This window comes from Pocillopora damicornis, chromosome 9, assembly GCF_964200805.1.
Source record: "Pocillopora damicornis chromosome 9, jaPocDami1.2, whole genome shotgun sequence".
NCBI classification, from domain to species: Eukaryota; Metazoa; Cnidaria; class Anthozoa; order Scleractinia; family Pocilloporidae; genus Pocillopora; species Pocillopora damicornis.
The window spans coordinates 6,315,564-6,334,823 of record NC_142678.1 but is presented as its reverse complement, the minus strand read 5'-3'; the positions used below and the strand labels follow the sequence as shown (position 1 = coordinate 6,334,823).

Here is a 19,260-nt window from a genome sequence, read left to right as displayed (position 1 = left end):
AACGTATTAAGTCAACGGTTCCTTGCGAAGTTAAACACCGCGTAACGCAATGCGTTACGCTTTCATGAATAAATACATAAGTGTCCGAGAATTAATCTTTCGTCTTTTTCGAGATGTGAACTTGGGAAGCCTCTGCTCAAACTCCCTAATTGCAAGCGCAACAACAACCTCAAGAAACCTCACCCCAGCACCCCGGGGTTATAAGATTGCATGTAAACGCTTTTATTTTTCGACCTTGGCTAAGCGGGTTACCTCATCTACCTGGGGGCCCCCACCTCCATGTAAACAGGCCCCAAACAGGCGCTTACTCATCTTTCCTTTGCTTATATTACGCTCGCATCTGAGGTATTTGGTTCCGTCGCTTTCCCGTCGTGAGTTGTGACCGGCTAACTTAAATTACCGTGCCGTGTTAACAGTGGAATTGGAAGGTAAGCGTTTGGAGGCAGTTGATTCGAGCTGTTAGATATTACATTTTGCAACGCTGTCAGAAGATGCAAATAACAAGTGCAAGAGGTTGCCGAGTAAAGAGGCCGGCGTTTTCAGCGTACGTGTAAACAGGCCCTGAACAAGCGTTTACTCATCTCTCCTCTGCTTATATTACGCTCGCATCTGATGTATTTGGTTCCGTTGCGTTCCTGTTGTGAGTTGTGACCGGCTAACTTAAATTACCGTGCCGTGTTAACAGTGGAATTGGAAGGTAAGCGTTTGGAGGCAGTTGATTCGAGCTGTTAGATATTACCTTTTGCAACACTGTCAAAAGATGCAAATAACAAGTGCGAGAGGTTGCCGAGTAAAGAGGCCGGCGTTTTCAGTGTGCGCGGGTAACCACTCTACAACCAGGTGATAGTCTAGCGGATCACAGCAAATTCTCTATGACATTTTCTGCAAAATGAAAACATTACATCTAAATTGGAAAATTTTCCGGTGTTTTTTGGCCTAATAACTTTGCAAGTTAAAACATGTAATTTCTTTTTGTTTTGCTATATTCGTGATATCTCAGCAATGTCTCGGTCTCGGGGGAATCATTTTCTTCTTGTCTTCACGTGACTTAAAATGGAAATCATGAGGCTAACAGCAACTAGATCGTGGCAACGATTAAACAGTTACTAGTAGACCACGTGCTTTTGAGACTTTGTAGCGTTTTCTCAGCGCTCCTCTCTGCAATGCATCAAACTTCGAATCAACAAATTTCGCATAATAACGTGTACAGGCGTATGATTTAATTTTATTCACCTTCACTAAAGGAATAGTGACGAGAATTCTCTTGTTTACAACTCCGACAAACTCCTTTACTTCAGGGTGCAAAGCTGAAAGCAGACGGCAAGAAATGAATTGTTTTCCCCTTTTGAAAAGGAAATATTCTTTACTGCCCTTTCAAGGGTAACGTCTTCACCTCTGTTTCAGGGAAGGCTATCGATGTTGTCTCGTAAAGGGGGCGTGCCAATGGTGTATCTGTTCCCTTAGCTCAAGGGTCAAATCAAAGGAAATTAAAAACGCTTTAAATAAATATTGGACCAGATGACAGAAACCAATTTTTGCTCTTTCGGCTCTTCGTGATTGATTAATAGACAACCTAACTACGAACGAGAGAAATTACTTGAAAACTAGGAACAAGTACGGAAAATTTGATAATTTTAGATCATCTCAACAGAAACTTAGAAAATTCAGATAAACACCTAAACTTACGACTCAACTTTCAAAATATCGCAACGATTTCGCCTTCTTTATTTTAATTTTTAAGCAACTAATTGAAGTTCTCTGCATCTACAAGGCCCAACCAAAAAGAACTAAAGTTACGTTTCTAAATTTATCCACCCAACAACAATGATCTTCGTGGTAAGGTCGTGTTGTAGAGCGCTTGACTGCCGTGCGGAAGGTTGTGGGCTCAAGCCCTAGACCGGACCAACACCGGGGCCTTAAAATAACTGGGGAGAATGTTCTTTCTTTGCTATGACATCCGAAAATGGTTAAGCATTCTAGTCTTCACTGATAAGAACGATATCTGAAACCGTAGGCCCCGTCTACTGCATCATCTCTGCACTGGTTAGCAAGGGGCGTTAGAGAACTTAACGCTCTTCTCGCAAAGAGTTGGGAACTTGGTTTCCGGTGTTGTGGTCTGGCCTTGTTTTGTTTATGCAGGCCCCCATTTAAACCAGCTTTAAACTGAAGCTGAACTGGGCCAGCCTATCTATAAATCGCAAATGAATAACTAAAATAAAATGAATAAATAAACAAACCTTTTCCATTCAGCCAATTGTTACAAGCAAAAAGTGCATAAAAAGGGTGTACCTTAAGTAGGTAGCTTTCCTGTAGCTCTTAACTGATTATGTCAAATGTGAAATTTCCCCTACAGTCTCTACGCAGGCATATCAGATGATAATGTCTCCAACGAAGACCTATCAAATACTGAACTTGAGACCCTAGCTTCAATATGCATATTCGCCATACATTTCTGTATACTTATCTTAAAGTGCTGAAAAGGAGAATTTATTCAACAATCACGAGCTTCTTTAGTTGGTGATCATTCCTTTATTTTTCTGGCCTTAATGTTCGATTCAGTGGTGATATTGTAAGGAGAAATTAGATGCTAGTCTCTCTTAGGGGGTCATAAGGTTAGGAATGTTTAAAGTTGCGCAGTTGCGCCTGAAGGACTATGTACAAGCCTGCGTGACTGACCAGTTTATTTCGTTTGAGCATTTGTCAGTCATAACTTTGAAATTTTAGGCGGCTTCAAGCTACTTTTGCACTACTTAACCTATGTGATTAAGGCTACGAACATCTTAACTTGAAAAACAAAAGAATTGTGCTTTAATAGCTTTTAATAAGTGTTGTGAATGCTTAGGTTCTTGCAGAAATATATTCGCTGAATCAATCTGCTCTCAAAAATCAAAATGACAGAAGGTATCAATGAACGGGAGACGTGGAGCTCGAAGTTCGACTTCATCCTTGCTCTGATGGGATTTTCCATTGGGCTCGGTAACATTTGGCGGTTTCCTTATCTGTGCTTCAAGAACGGTGGAGGTGAGTCTGATTTACCTGTTATTGTTTCTGTGAGACTAGTAAGAATACTGAGTCTTTGTAACTTATGGGGCTAGAATCAGCGGGAAAGAGGACGCCGGACGCAAATTGAGACACTTTGTCTCAGTCTCTCGGTAGGTGAACGTTGGATATAGAATTTCGACCGAGAAAGGAGGGGGGGGGGGTAATCCGGCGGTGGGCTACTTTAGCATCCTGTTCATTAGGTTTGCAAAGTGCTTACCCCAGCCGCCTCAGTCTTACGAAACCGGGATAAGATTCGTTTAAGTGGGTCACGGGCCACCTGGCGCGTTATACTTGTTTTTCATCTCGAGGACTTGTGTTTGAAGAGAATGTGTTTCTAAAACTCCTGGGGACTACTTCATGGGCACTGATCTTTACCCCAGGCCTGTTTTATACTCTCGGAAACTAGGAACAATTTAAAAAGGCATTATTATTCTTCTTGTCCCTTGAACTATTTTGGTAAAGTTTTTAAGGCTATTGCTTATGAATAGATGGAGCGCATGATTTTTTTATTCAAATTTCTCTCCAATATAACGCCCAGTCGTATATTAAGCCCAAGAAAAATGACCATTGTAAATCATGTCTTTTAATTTTTACGGTATTTCTCAACGTCCTAGGGTGTTTTCTCATTCCCTATTTGATTTGTCTGATCGTGGCTGGTGTCCCTGTTTTGGTCATGGAAATTGGTTTGGGACAGTACACAAGTCAAGGTGGAATTACAGCCTGGAAAATATGTCCAATATTTCAAGGTAAGAAGTCGTCAAAACCTCACTCCTCATCCGGCATTCTGATTTACGTTCTTTCTCTGTCCACTCTCGCGCGCCACGAAATGTCACGGAGTTGTAAAACACATCAGTTTAAAGAAGTTACTTACAAGGCAGTTCCTTCTGGAGCTACGTCACGCTTTGTGGATCCTGAAAACTTTCGACGAAGCTCGTCATTATCATTATTTCCGTTTCGATCTTCTTTATTCTTACACAACTTAAGTCTTCCTTTGTTTTGCATGGTTTATTTTATGCTTTTCTGTTTCATTAAGCTGTTATCTTACCGTTCGTCACCTTCAAGCTGAAAGCAGTTTTGAATCTCGCAAAAGTGACTGAAAATATCGTTCTGTCGATTTGTTGATGTGATTTTGCTATAAAAGAAGCTATGAAGCTAGATTGGGACATTAGCCCAATGTTTGGTGGATTCTTTGTTCCCCGTAGAATAAGTTTGACTTCAAATGTAGCATGAATTACGCCACATTCTGGCTGTTTAAAATGAGTGAAATTTTTTAAAGAAATTACAGAAATTTAGACATGCAGAAGTTTTCATCAGGCTTTAATATTGCGATTAAATGAGTCCATTTCCACCCATTTTGCGACGCCTTTTGTCTGTTTGCGGTGATTTTCCTCTGTCAAGAGAAGATTTCGACGTCTGGATGTCTTGTTAGCGGCTTAGGTTATTTCTCCATTGCGGAGAACTCAAAACTCGCAGGAAATTTGAGTATGTGTTTACCATCTACCAGTGAGGATGCATTTATCAATTAAATTGTTTGCTCTCCAGGTATTGGCTACGCTGGGGTCCTGGTTATGCAATACATTAACATTTACTACACCGTGATTCTTGGCTGGGCCTTTTATTACATGTTTGCCTCGTTCCAATCCAAGCTGCCGTGGTCACATTGTGGAAATGAATGGAACACAATAAATTGTGTAGACGGCAGTGTAAAACGAAACAGCTCCTTACAAAATACCTCCGCTATCGCAGGTGTTTCAGCAAGTCAGGAATACTGGGAGTAAGTGATGTTTATATATTAGTGTAGGAACACTGAATTTTAATCTACTCTATATTTCTCGACGGCTATTATATAAACCGAATATGTGAAATTCGCCTAAACACCGCAATAGTTGTTAATAACATGGTTTGTATACGCTTTCGGTCCAGTGCAATTGCGCAACCGTGTCTCTACACTTATGACACGTGTATACACTTTGAAGCACAGGAGAGAGTTTCCCTTCATACAAAACTTCCAGTTACGCTTTTAAAATTTAGATAAACAATTCACTAGTTATGTTTCGCTATTTTACAAATGTCATTGTTTCTTTATCAAAATAGCTACAGAGTTCTGCGAGTTTCTGGTGGCTTGGGTGAACCGGGGCAAGTGAACTGGGACCTAGCTTTGTGCCTGCTTTTGGCTTGGATCGTTTGTTATTTGTGTGTATGCAAAGGAGTCAAGTCTAGTGGGAAGGTAATTGTTCTTTTTCTTTTTAAGTTGCTCATTAATCAAAAGGGCTTAAGACTTACTTTTCGTCTGTTGATCATCGTCTAGTCTACCTGTCTGTCTGTCGGAGTGCTGCGATTTGTCTAAAGATCTGTCTGGAAATCGTTCGTCTTTCATTTGTCAGTCTGTCAGTTTTGTCAGTCTGTCAATCTATTAGTCTATTAGTCTCTCAATCTGTCAGTCTGTCGTTCTCTTTGTTTCTTCGCCTGCCCTTCTGGTCATCGGTGTTTTTAGCTAGGCACGTACTTTCTTTTTATCTTTGACACTCAATCCGTTCATCCACGTTTAGTTGTAGTCTATCTTTGTAATTTAGATCTCTTCGGTTTTGGCTGTCTGTCTCTTGATAATTTTTGTGGAGTACATTTCTCGATTAATCTTCTGCGATAATTTTTATTCTTATAAAAACACTTGTCTAATTTTTTGCAGGTTGTGTACTTCACCGCTACAGCTCCATATCTGCTGCTGACCGCAATCTTGATCCGCGGTGTCACTTTACCGGGAGCCGCCGATGGAATAAAATTTTATCTGACCCCTGATCTGTCAAGACTTGGTGATGGCCAGGTAGGCTGTTATTTTGACGAGGCCAGTGAAACAGGCCTCCCTCTGCATTAAACTTAACCCACTAGCTCCAAAGAATGACCAAGGCCTAATTTCTCCTCACAATATCAATACCAGATCGAGCAGACAATTGATGAAAACAAAGCAAAATATCAATCAGTGGATTATTGGTCGTATGATCCAATACCAAGTTCTCAGAACAAATGTTATTAAAATTTTTTGGCATACAGTAAGAATCATTATTTATGAGATCTTGGGAGTGAAAGGATGAAGCTGGCTTCTGTCTCTCAATTATGTACGCGGCCGAACATGCAAAAAAATGGCATGAGCTGTGAAACTAAAACTGAAATCTTTTCTGTCCATCCTATTTCGACGGAATTTTTGTTAACAGTCAGCTAAAAACTGTAACTGGTTTCGGCTTATCCTGTAGTTGCGACTTCCGACCTATCCTATCTTGCGAAATATCGCCAAACTTACTTACGTCAACTTAGTCATTCTTGACGTAATCATTCTGAGCTTCAAACTTTTTATTTCATGGTTATATGTAAATCTTGATCCCGATCACAGTTAAGGATCCATGGTTCGTTCATATGGTTCGCCCAAAAATTTCACTTTTGTGTGAGATTTTGTTTTTATGTTTTCAAATTGTACATCTTATTCAAAATTTAATATGAAAACTGAAATCAAATATCTTTCCAGGTTTGGCTCGATGCTGGCACCCAGGTGTTTTTCTCGTATTCCATTGGCATGGGAACCATGACAGCACTTGGGAGCTATAACAAATTTAAGAACAACTTTTACAGGTAAGGCAGTAATAGTACTTATTATCCAACTGCACAAAGTAAGAGTATAAATAACGCGCGAATAGAGTACAAATATCTTGCGATATTGTACGGTTATTTGGACAGTTGGTTATTTTGTACTATAAAAAACTTGTTTAACCAGTCGGCTGCGCACGCTACGCTTCTCTATCCGATTTGCTTTTCCCGCCTTATGAGAAACGAACAGAAAGACTTAGCAGAAAAAATAAGCAGTTGGATAATAAGTAACTTTTTAGACGTTTTGGTGTATAGTATCGCTGAGAATTTTGACGAGCCTGTAGGAATACATTTATCAAGAGAATATCAGTTGATATTCTCTTGTACTTATCAAATGACCGTTATAACCCTGCGCGCCCTTTCTTTAACAAAAATCCCTCATGATAAAAGCCATACGCGTTGGCATAAGCAGGACCATACGTCCTGCGACATAAAAGCGGAGAGAAGAAAGGAAGAAAAAGAAGTAAAGGCCGTCATGTGATAAAATTGTTATTGACTAATTTAGGTCGGGCGTGACGGGAACATTCTCAGCTCTCGGTCATGACGCACGGAGCTCTTTAAGATACGTCTGTACGTCATAGCGTCGAGCCAAATATTCTCCATTCCTGCCTCTACACTCCACAATCATAAGTTCAATCATAAGTTACATAACTTTCGAAGGAGATAATGAAGGAAAAACTGTTTTCAATTATGATCGGAGACAGAATTTTTTTTTTCCTCAATGTAGAGATTCCATCATATTTACCCTCTGTAACAGTGGAACAAGTTTCTACGGCGGATTTCTCATCTTCTCTGTGTTGGGCTTTATGGCTAAAAATCAAGGAGTGACAGTTGAGGACGTTGCTAAACCAGGTTAACAATATTTACAAAGTTGCCAAGGAAACTTGACGAAATGTGACATTAATCGTCTGACATTTTTACAAAATAAACTGTACAGCACTTTATACTTGTATATGTACTCAAAAAAGCTCCGCGACACTTAATTAACTCTTCACACCTTCGATGCGACGCTTATTTAAAGGAGCGCTTATTAAAAAATTGGACACGACAATGAAATATTCTCTTTTCATTTCAAATGTAATTTTATAGAAAATTTTACAGAAACAAACGGCGGCGTCTTTTGATTGTCACCATTTGTGGCTTCCAGCACTTTTCAATTGCATTACCAGGGTGTCTTCGCTCAACTTAGACCTAACTAAATCTGTGAATTTGAAACGATTTTTGCATTCAGTTCGCCCCAGATGTTCAACTGCATATGAAACAGGGATAAGTTAAAGTTGAAGATAAGTTAAAGGATTCAGGATTTGAATAAGCGCTGTACTGTGACCGAGGGTTTTAAGGGCGCGCCTTTCAACTTTTTCGTTCCAAATGCGACACTTATTTAAGGGGGGCGTTTATTCAGGAGTGGCGCTTATGCGAGAAAATATGACGCGCGCGTCATGACACGCTAAGCCGAGCGTGTCACAAATTTGCAGATATGTGTATGTTTAATGAGCGGAACAGAGACAGACACGGTAACTTTTGTTTAGCAGTGTGCTTTATGATACGCTCAAAGTGTAAAATGACACGCGTGTGATATACATTGCTTTAAACCTCTGTTATTTACCCTTTAGGTCCTGGACTGGCCTTTGTAGTTTATCCAGAAGCTGTAGCTCAAATGCCTCTATCTCCTTTGTGGTCTGCTCTGTTTTTCTTCATGGTAATTTTACTGGGCCTGGACAGTGAGGTATAGATGTCACTAATCAACACATAGAGCAATTATCACTTTAGTTTAGAATGTAATTTAGAGTATATCGCAAGATAACCCTGATTGAAAGCTGTCGCATTCAACGTATAAACTGTAAATGATTCGACGGAATTCTTTTCTGAAACCCCTGAGGAAAACGGCTTTTGTTGATACTGATTGGTGAATTTCAATGGTCAAAATACAAAAATATAAAGAGAAGACTCTTCCTTTAATTGTTAAATAAAACAATCGTTGCATGCGCGTGCTTCCAAACTTCAATAGAGTCTAGTCATTCACTGCTTTTTACCCTGTTACAAGATATACAACCTTTGTACAAATTTTTCAACGGCCAAACGTGCTCTCCCTAGTGGAAAGATTTATTAATCCTGTGTCAAACGAACAAAAGAATATACAGTTGTTGGAACGCATATACATGAACAAAAATGCATTGCTCTGGTTGCCGAGACTGTTTCAAATTGTCAAAGTTTTTTTTCATAGACCAACATTCCCAGAAATAACTGGTTGGGATACTTCTCCAGAACAACGTCCATGACAATCTTCTTTCACCCTCTCCCCTCCCCTTTTAATTTTCTTAAATGCAAATGTTACTATGCAAAACAACATTGAAAGGGACGAGAGAGAGGGCCGGGGGGGTGGGGGAGGGGGCAGTAGCAGTTCGGGAGGGAGGGTCTCTGATAATCTGATAACCTTTTGCTCATCTGAGGGATGTATAATGCAGAAGCAATTTCACGTCAAAATCTCGTTAAAGGACACCGACCGTTGTAAACTACAGATGCTTCACGCACAGTTTCCTTTATAATCTTTTCCCATACTTTTCGTCTGGAGTCTGCAATCACTGATTTTTGTATTTCTTCATAAATTAAGTTTGTAGGTATCGAGGGTGTCGTGACCGCCGTTGTGGATTTGTATCCTCACTACCTGAGGCGCGGCTACCGCAAAGAAATGTTTACCGCTTTTGTCTGTGTGATCTGGTTCCTCCTTGGGCTGGCTATGGTCACTGAGGTATATTGACACTCATGATTGCTTAGCTGTTGGAAGTTAGCGTATACCGTGAGGGTTGCAAAGAGTGCGTCCTGATTATGTTCGGCGCAGTAATTTTCGAAAAATTCACGCTTCACATATATCAAATGAAAAACTTCAAATCTCTTTTCATGTGTAAATCAGGGAAATCTAGAGGTTTCCATGAAATGAAAGAAAAAAATGCGCGGGTCACGTATATATCTAGAGGCAAATCACGCCTCACGCTTGTTTATGAATTAACAAATCACACCCGCTTTTCCGTAAAATTCACGCGTCACATATTAATTTTGGCCGTAACCTTAATTAATCACGCGTCTTAAGCTTGAGGACACCCTTTACTGCCCCCCTACAGCTTATCAGTATGCGTGTAGAATAGATTAATCTTAAAACTGGTGGCTGGAATTTATAATTTATGTCTTAGGAAGGTAATTCTCAGAGCAAGAAATAATATCACTCAGGGAGTTACTTCCAAAAATATACTAATTTTTGTCTCACCCCAGTCTCTTTTCACCTTTGTCCACTTGGCCTGAAAAATTCAGGTCCTCCACATAAGTCCATGTGCTACTGTAGAAAGATATCCTCACTGTATAGTAACCAAATAAAAGCTAATGAGGACTCAGAATATTTACTTTGTTCCACGCTCGTGACATGACGAAAAACATGTTTCTCTATTTCTTTACCGAGATTAAAACTTGCCTTCTTTTTTATTCTATTTACAAATCATGAATGAAAACCCTGTTCCAGGGAGGAATGTACGTTTTCCAGTTGTTTGATTTCTACTCTGGAAGCGGATCAGTACTGTTGTTGGTGGTCATCTGTGAATGTGTGGCTATGGGATGGCTATATGGTAAGAAGCAATCCAACTTTTGAGTAATGACTAATATTTTTTTTTTCTTTAAAATTCGAATCGGTTTGTTATATAGAGTAGAAGCTTTGTTGGTCTTATGGTAAGTGTTCCACCACCCTCCTCAGAATGGTCTGAGCTTGCGCCATGAACGACGGCCAAAGTTTTGCCCCGCGTCACACTCGCACGGCTGTTTCGCGGTGGAAATTTAGTTCGCGCATGCGGTCTACAGGAAAGATCGAGTTAATTATTATTTCTCTGGTTAATACAAAATTATGCATTTGCATAAATCTAGCGTCCATGGCAACCCTTTGGGCTTAGATATAGTTTAGCCAATGAAATCTTGCTGCGTATCTAATGTATGCGGGTGAAATTTAGCATGGCGGATGCTTACAAATAGAAGAGGCATTTGCCGTCGAAAATTTGAGTAAAATCGGTCAAATTTTGCCTGTGTTCGACGAAAACACGTTGCTATGGTGGAGTCTAGCAAGCACACCCTATTAAATCAACTGAAAACTTTGATTTCAATTTGGAAAAGGCTCGAATTTTTCCCAGCAAAGCAAGAGTCAAAAGAGAAGACTTGAAACCTTACTGAACAACCGACAGAGGTAAGTGTTTTAATCCGAATTGTTTAAGACTCCATTCGAGGCGCTTTTAATATGTTAAGATCGGCCGTTATACGACTCCATTTTGAATCTCGGAGGTACTGAATTTCAAGTGAAACAGTCTGTAAACGACTGGAAAGGTTTAGTTTTGGTTCCAAAGATTGTAGTAACACTTTTATTCGTCTAAATTAGAAGTTGAGCAAATAAATTACTCTATATTTACACACATAGTACTCGTTCTTAGTCATCGAACCGATACATTGCTATTGAAAAGGAAAGAGTTTTACTCGTTCGCTTTTCGTTTTAAATTTCTTTTTTTAGGTTTGGGAGCTTTCCCTGCTAGTTCCGGACTCGTGGCAATGTGATGGTTGACAAGGATTTGACGCAATCTCGTGTCCTTTTTCTTCACATGGTCAAAATGCTGGGACTGGGTATTGAATTCAGAGTGTTTTCCTTCAATCCCTTGTTCACCGTAGAATCCAAGGCCCATGTGCCATTGTCGAAGAAAAGGGCAAACATGTTCTTCTAGCATATGCAGCTTTGGTGTGATTGTCATGTCTGGAAATTTTTCCCTAAGGAACTGAAGAAAATTTGTGATGTCTTCCTCTGCAACAAGAAAACAAGAAAAGGTGGACTTAAGACATGATCTTATTGCTGTATTCATGTTTTTCCATGAAAGTCAGGTTTTTTCTTTCAGTTACCTAGCTTATCAATCTTGCCATCATTGAGATAGTCTGCACTGTCATAGACAAAGTGGCAAGCAGCAAATAACTTAAAAACTTGTTCAAATTTCACGCTAATTTCTCTTGCTTGAGAAAGGAAGGAAGGACACAGCTCCTCTGTTTTTGTCAGCACAGCACTGCGTAGTTTAATGATGTTGTCTTCCTACCAAAAAAACAAATGCAACAATTCAATGAAATTTTGTGACTCAACAAATTCCTACTCTAAGGGTAGAATTTGTGTTACCTTGCAGCAAGTGTGTACATGATTACCAATGAATGATTTTCCATGATAAGCTTGTCTCTCAACATTCATTTTCTTGAGAACCTCATCCAAATGAACCGATAGTGGTCCATTGGCTTTCTCAAAGGCAGCCAATTCCATTTGTTCATCTGCAAGCTTTTCCTATAATGTTGAGATAATACTATTTAAATCTGGGTTATTTGACTTACTGCTTAGTTGCTATAATTTGATAATTTGAGCCCTTGTAATATTACAAATAAATGATCTATAAAATAAAATCATAACTTCTTTAACTAAAAAATTAAGATGGGTTTGAAACATGTAAAATGGATTTGGAGGATTGTACAGCTATGATACTGGAAAGCACCAATATATTATTTTTACCTCCTCCTTTGCATTTCCAAGGAGTTTGTCTATCTCCTTCTGTAGTAGTGTAAAGTAGGCAGGCATGATATCAACATTAGCATGCAGACTTTGTAAATTCAGCAACTCCTGTAAATAATTGGCTTTTTCATTAAATTGTTGTGCTTGTCTGGTATGTAGTTGGGCAGCTCTGAGTGCCTGGATTTTCTCATCATTCTCTTCACTGTCTCCTGCTAGAACCATTTGAATTTTTTTGTCCAGCTCAAAGCACTGGTTCTCAAGTTCGTCAAACAGTTTCTTAAACACACCCAAGCTAATGTGAAGTCCAGGAACACAAACCTGAAATAGACAACCATTAAGTAAGGTGGCCTGTAAGTCCCTCTTCAAAGCAATAAAGTAAACTTTTGTATCTTACTTTGTCCAATTCAATGTCCAGCAGTTTCTCGTGAATCACATTGTGATAAAACTTCTGTTGACTTGTAACAGAGCCATCTGCTACAAACTTATCATAATCCTCTTGAATGTTTTCAAGACTTCGTTTTTCAGCATGCCCACGTTTATGGCAAGAGACTTGCATTACTTCATGATTTATCTTGTACCAAAGACATGGATATTTGCCTGCAAATACAATTCTTATGGTGGAAACCTGTTTCACAGAAATAGTTATGTAGAGTAGAGGCTACATTTATATTCTTTTATTGAATTGCTAAATCATTATTATTTGTATATGTGAATTATTGTCTGGATCATACCTGAGGCACCAGCTATTCCAAATAGCTTGCATAGGAACTCATAGTCACCAAACAGGAAAACCACTTTCTTTTTACCTCTAGAAATGGGCAAAACAAAAATAAAAATTTAATTAATATTATGCTATTTCAAGTCTTTATTGTCCCGATTAACTAAAAGTGTGGTAAATTTTTTTTCACTTACACCCAGGTTGCTTCTTTCAAGGTGTTTACTTGTTCTTTATATTTCATTAAGGCTGTCTTTAAATTAGCCCAACTATCATTTGCATGAAACATGGCAAAGACCACTGTGTTGGTTTTAGAATTTTGATGCCTCAGGTTAGCAATCTGGAAGGCCATTTTAAATGACCCACCACCAGCATCTCCTCCAAGTTTTATGTGCACTTCATTTTCTGGGATTGCATTGTTCCATGTCAGCCTTCCATTCCTAAAATGATAACCAACTATAATTAGACTATAATTCACAGCAATAGGCAACAGAAAATGATAAGCAACTAGCACAAAATATGTGTGGAGTTCGACATTTCGTCTGGACTGGTTGATCAAGTACCTCTTTGCAAATTGGGCACATATACTAATGCTTGATGTTTTCAACAAACTGTTCCGGGTAAAGAGGTTCTGATCCTCTAAAGCTTTGTAGATTCTTTACCTCCTCAGAGAATGAGAGTAAGGCTGGGTCAGGTTGGAAGCTTAAAGTGCCAGACATTCCTTCCACCATTTCCACCTGTTCCTTGGGTTCAGCTGAGTCCTCTCTGGGTTTTATTCCAGGTTTAGTCTTCTTCTTCCTACCAGGTTTCTGTTGATCCTTAAAGAAACTGCAGATCTTACAGTTTCCAGTGCGTTTGTGTGGAGGCCACACATTGATTGCAAGGCGTGTGCCTCCTCTTAAAGCAAGCTTGTAACACTTGTGGCAGAACTTAGAGGGCACATATCAAGGTCATCTTTACGAACTTTGACACCAAAGGCTGTGAAAATAATCTCCGTCTTATCAGCGCAAAGAAAACTGTTCTCATACTTATCTTTTGCCTTCTTCAATCGCTCTCCACAAATTCGGCAAATTTTTTCCAATATTTGTTGATGTTCAGAGAGACCAAAGTTAGCCATCTGAATGCACTAATCGAACCGAGTTGTAAACTAAACTTGGATTAAGCAACGCAGTTCTAAGTTGACTCAAGATATGTTCCGAAGTTCCTTTTTCCGGCCTTTTATTGCTTCAGAAGGGTACATCTTTAGGGTTTGTACCTTGTTTCAGGAAGGGGTGTCTATTTATCTCTCTCGATCGGTTCTTCAGGGGTGCGGGAATATTTGCATTCTTGTGTTATTGCGTGTAGTTCATTCCATTTGAAGGGAGAGGGAATATTCGCCAAAAACCATGTTAATCACGGCCAAGAAGAACGATTTAACTATCAGATCAAAGCACAAATGGTAACATATAATTGTAAGGTTTATTATCCGTGATCATGATTGAAATGTTGACCGAAAGAAACGTCTTGTCCGTGCTTTCACTATTTCAAGTAGCTCCCCGTGACAGATCGATGACATACACTTTTCGGGGAGGAAATCACACGCACGTAGCTCGACTTTCTTGCACATAACAGAAGGCCGTGGACATTTTATCAGTTTGTCATAAATCGTGTATTCTTTGTTTAGCCCATGGGTAAGCATGAGTTCATTCAGAGGATAAATTCGCGTAGTTTAGGGACATTAGTTCGAGGTCAAAGGGGAGATGGACGCCATATTTACTATTTCGGTGGTGATGTGTAATCGCAGATTACACCGCTCAAAACAATTCGGATTAAAACGTCATGGTAAAGAAACTGATGGCAAAGGAGAGAGGTAAAGCCTGAGTTGTTCCTTTATTGAAAGAAAAATTCGAATCAATCAGAATCTTGCCTGAAAATAAGAAGACCTCAGAAAGGCGATAAGTCATCTCGCGTCAAAACAAGATGCCATTAAGCCGTCGCATAGTTAACTATCCCGCACACGCAATCTTCCCTAGGAGAACATTAACCAGGGAAGCAAAATACAATGTCTGCGCATAAGTTAGCTATTTCCTTGGGCTTTGCGCATATACTTTTTGCGACCTAGTTATCAGTGGGTTCTTTCTTGTTGAGCCGTTAAACGTACATTTTCAGCGGTTTCAAATTGAAAATGTCAATCTGACATGCGCGAACTAAATTTCCACTGGCGGGCGTTTTGAAACAGCCGTGTGCACTCCTGCCTCACAGTACCTCGTGTAAATCCAAGAGCATAAAAGAAACACCGAAAGATTTTAAGGGGAGCGTCACAACATGCTGAGGGTTACCTGGAATACACTTGTGTCCCATGGGGGAGGGGGGAGGGGGGGCTCAGAATAGGCTTAAAGACAGGCTGCGTTTATTTTGTGCTTCATCACGTCATCACGGGTAGAAGTGCCTTGAAATGATAGCACAGTTTTTACCTTTGAGTCTTCCTCTGAAACAATCATGTAGACCCTTAACCATGGAAACTCCTAGCAATTATTTGCGGAGCAAGTCTTAGCTAACACTGAATAAATGTCAAAAATAACTCTGGGCAGTGGTCAACAGGGAAATTGCGTGCAGCGTAACGTTCATTTTGTATTTTATACTCCAACACGAAACTTTGAAGAAATGTGTCAAACTGTACACAGGTCGCCGTCGTTTTTATGAAAAAATGGAAATCATGCTGGGATTTCGCATCAATCCATGGATTGGTTGGTGTTGGTGTTTTCTAGCGCCAATGTTTTGTTCGGTAAGTTTCTGGTATTTAATAAACATACTAAACAGGTGAATCAAAATGCAAAAAATGCTTGAAGGTGTCCTTCAGTATCATGTTGATTAAATTGGTGATTGGATTGAGGCCTTAAGCTGCCGTATCTTTATTTCCAAGCTTTAACTTATCTAAAAGCATTGTCAAGGAATGTAAAGAAAACATTCCTCGAACAAAAGCGATGAAAAATTTGCGACACGTAGAGAGTGATTATTTATATTGTGAGAACTGATTTGTTCATTGTAGTTAATAATCTTTACAGGGTTACTTACTTTCTTCCACAGTATTTCATGGACGTATTTTATAGACGTGCATAGGATGCACAACTCCCTAAACATTTTAGCTTTATGAACTGTCGTATTTTAATTGTTAGCGCCCTGATCGTTAACCTACAACTAGATAGGCATGTGAATAGCCGAAGAAGACCCCTGGTGTGTTCCTAACAAGGCACCTGGCCTCTCTCCATACAGAAGTGTAAATAGGCACTTTCAGACTCTCAGAGAAAGCTACTAAAATTCAGTGGGAGGGGGGTTACTTGTTATGGACATTACCCTGTCCAGTCCCTGCCTGCTTTTGAAATAGGAGTAATCTCCGGTAGCAATCGGCCATTAAGTTTGTGTCGCAAAGTTCCTTGGCGTTAGAGAGAGCACGTGCTGAAGATACCATGTGGGCTGGTGGCAACTAAATGAAAAAACGTGTCCGTTTCTGATATACTTTAAATGATTATGCATTGATTTTAATATGCAGTTCATCTTCATCTTTAACCTGGCAACATATAAGCCATTGACTTACGGTCAGTACGTTTATCCCGAGTGGGGCCAAGCTATTGGTTGGTTGTTGACGGCATCGTCATTGACCTGCATTCCGGCTGTGATGATTTACAAACTCATCAAGACCACAGGAACAATCAGAGAGGTACATGATTCGTTAATCATAGCGTCCTACCCAGACATTGTTTTGCAGTGTGCGCACAGACGACGGAAATGAGCGCAAAAGGGCAAACACACTAAGAGCACCTTCCTCTAAAAACTTGCTTCGCTCATTTTGAAGCAGCGATCAGTGAAGCTCCAATCGAACAGCAACCAAGACATTCGAAAACAGACACACTCTCGAATTCGTTTCACTATTTTCAATTTATAAATCCAAGGACACACGCACGAGCATTACGTGATGCGTGGAGATCGTCCTTCGATAACTTTTTTTTTAATTATATAGTTAGTTGTGCCCGTGGGAAAAATGAAGCGAATCTTGTGTTCTGATTGGCTATCCGAGCGGGCAATATGGGCCTATCTTGCTGCTTCGTCTCGGTCCATCAAAACACAAAAGAACTCGACGACCATTGAGTGTTCTAGACCTTACATTAGGTCAATCGATATAAAAGTGATCACGTACTTTCTTTAAAAACTTCAAATTTTTATTCCAGGCATTTGTTTAATCAGTTTGCTTTCAATCTCTTTATCAAAATTATCGCGCTTTCGGTTCTGATATCGTCTAAAAGAAAACAGCATTAATGACCATTGGATGGTATGGGCTTATCGTCTACATAGCAGTTAAGCTACTATCAGTTTATTGCAAGAGAATATCAACTGACATCAGTCAATATTCTCTTGTTTATATGATCTTGGTTGATAGTCATTAACCGGCGCAAGGCCAGGTATTTTTGTGAATCGTGGTGAAAATCTTAGAATAGGACAGGTAAAAGTTCTGTTAATACTGATAGACTTCCTTTTTTCACAGCGCTTGAACAAGTTGATTATACCTCAGATTGAGGAGGACAGGGAAGAAACTGAACTTGAAGATTTTAAAGGAAATCAGATTCTTCCTTTGACAACAGAGAACGAGAAAATTGAACAGAAGGCCTCATAAATACGCCGATGCACTTTCTTCTTTGTTGAAATATATACAACCTTGTACTTGAAATCATTTTTTGTAACAAATCTTACAGACGTTAAAAAAGGATAACCTTTTATGATGTATGGAAAACTCAACTGGAGATAAAGAGATAACAGAGTTATATATCTTCAAACTCCATAATTTTTGTTGAAACACACTCTTGGATCACCACGCCATTTCATGTAAAGGATGATGGACAAAACACTGACCCCCAGTCCACGGACCACGATGGACCATCCAAGTGAACTGCCTTAAAATAGACCAACCCCCCAAAATACTATTTTATTTGAGTTCTATTGAAAGCTCTGTTTTTTATATTTTTTTAAATAAAATGTTCAAAGAAATGCTCGCGGCGTGATTGGTCAGAAAGAGTCCATTATATTCCCATAAAGCACGCGGTTTACGTCACACGAGTGCACTGTTGAGATATAATGCACGCAGCCTACGTCATCGGTACGAGCGCGCGCTATTCACGATACCTTTTACAAAAGAAATTAAAAAAAACTTGTTCCTCGAGCACTGTTGAGTTATATGAGCACTTACGAACTTTTAAGAACACTCGAGAAGTGCGAGAAGCACTCTCCTTCGGCTCGTGCTTGTCCGCACTTCTCTCGTGTTCTTAAAAATTCCCAAGTGCTTATATAACTCAACAATGCACTTGCGCGCTCTTTATATCGATTTATATCTTTAACAATGCACATGCCTTCTTTATTACCTTCAGTTGATGCAGTTTTTGACCAATCAGGGTGTTCGTAGTATCTCAGTTCTATTTCTATAAAGACTGTTGACAAAGTTCGCTTGAATTGTGAGGTTAGCTATCGGCTTTGTTTTAGGTATATGATACAAAGATTTCAGCTCACTCGAGAGAGAGATCACCCACTGTTCCTACACTTTTTTCAGTTGATGACAATTGAGAACAAATGTGGCCGAAAATCGAACATTTTCATAACATGGTGGCAACAGCCGAAAAAAACAATTCGGCTCATATTCTAAGGTTAGGTAGGCCTTAGAGTGAAACAAACCACTGCATAGTTCGTTTGGCTGAATATCGATTTGTTTTCGAGAAAATCGATAATAACTGAATTCCGCCAAACTGACGCTTTTAAAGCTCAAAATTTCAGGCGGATCTCGGAACGTCGCGTCACAAAATGAAAAAAAAACCTGGATTGATGAAAAGTTCCAAATCTTGAAAAACAACATCAAAACATGTGATGACAATAAGTTGAGCAGTTCTTTACCGCCTATTTACACAATCTAATTGAATTTATCCGACCTACTTCGACTAGTTTGAAAATAGGTCAAAAGTAACCCGTTCAGATCCGCCTGAAATTTTGAGCTTCAAAAGCGGCAGTTGAGCTTTAAATTATGGCGGAATTCAGTTATCATCGGTTTCCTCGAAAATAAATCTATATTCAGCCAAACGAAGTATGCAGTGGTTTGTTTCTCTCTAAGGCCTACCTAACTTTGAAATACAGGCGCTCTTAAAAGGGTCAAACGGCTCTCCGCTTTACAACTTTACCTTATTATTGCGCGTTAAGTCATGATCTCTTCAGGTTGCTAATGGAAAGTTTTAAATTAATTATCTTGTGTATCAGACACCCGTACAATGACAAGGAAATCATAACATAA

General features: G+C 39.4%; 2 protein-coding genes and 1 long non-coding RNA gene across 5 annotated transcripts; 2 read left to right on the top strand and 1 right to left on the bottom strand.

Annotated features, from left to right (window-relative positions):
- Positions 1 to 271: 271 nt before the first annotated feature.
- On the top strand, positions 272 to 17,975 carry LOC113676598 (sodium- and chloride-dependent taurine transporter). Of its 3 annotated transcripts, none has more exons than XM_089183257.1 (14): positions 272 to 428; positions 2,843 to 3,021; positions 3,657 to 3,788; positions 4,585 to 4,816; positions 5,137 to 5,269; positions 5,729 to 5,863; positions 6,560 to 6,663; positions 7,406 to 7,530; positions 8,292 to 8,404; positions 9,290 to 9,427; positions 10,190 to 10,292; positions 15,620 to 15,720; positions 16,486 to 16,653; positions 17,476 to 17,975. In XM_089183257.1, exons 2-14 carry the CDS (start codon positions 2,892 to 2,894, stop codon positions 17,602 to 17,604), a joined length of 1,743 nt encoding a protein of 580 aa, XP_089039383.1. In that variant the 5' UTR covers positions 272 to 428; positions 2,843 to 2,891; the 3' UTR covers positions 17,605 to 17,975. The 3 variants fall into 3 exon arrangements, with proteins under 3 accessions (XP_089039383.1, XP_089039382.1, XP_089039384.1); XM_089183256.1 differs by having other exon boundaries at positions 343 to 697; XM_089183258.1 differs by lacking the exon at positions 272 to 428 and having other exon boundaries at positions 2,760 to 3,021.
- LOC149039837 (uncharacterized) lies at positions 10,477 to 12,634 on the top strand. Its single transcript, XR_016179927.1, has 2 exons — positions 10,477 to 10,897; positions 11,216 to 12,634. It is a non-coding gene; the product is annotated as an uncharacterized LOC149039837 (long non-coding RNA).
- On the bottom strand, positions 12,074 to 13,086 carry LOC149039836 (uncharacterized). Its single transcript, XM_089183265.1, has 3 exons — positions 12,973 to 13,086; positions 12,636 to 12,838; positions 12,074 to 12,559 (listed from the first exon to the last, which is right to left on the bottom strand). Exons 2-3 carry the CDS (start codon positions 12,795 to 12,797, stop codon positions 12,206 to 12,208), a joined length of 516 nt encoding a protein of 171 aa, XP_089039391.1. The 5' UTR covers positions 12,798 to 12,838; positions 12,973 to 13,086; the 3' UTR covers positions 12,074 to 12,205.
- Positions 17,976 to 19,260: the final 1,285 nt, after the last annotated feature.

Coding starts and splice junctions, on each gene's coding strand:
- LOC113676598 (XM_089183257.1), top strand. CDS start 2,892: ATGACAGAAGGTATCAATGAACGGGAGACGTGGAGCTCGAAGTTCGAC. Junction 3,022..3,656: donor GTGCTTCAAGAACGGTGGAG/GTGAGTCTGATT, acceptor TCAACGTCCTAG/GGTGTTTTCTCATTCCCTAT. Junction 5,864..6,559: donor CAAGACTTGGTGATGGCCAG/GTAGGCTGTTAT, acceptor ATATCTTTCCAG/GTTTGGCTCGATGCTGGCAC.
- LOC149039836 (XM_089183265.1), bottom strand. CDS start 12,797: ATGCAAGTCTCTTGCCATAAACGTGGGCATGCTGAAAAACGAAGTCTT. Junction 12,560..12,635: donor TGGACATTGAATTGGACAAA/GTAAGATACAAA, acceptor TGTCTATTTCAG/GTTTGTGTTCCTGGACTTCA.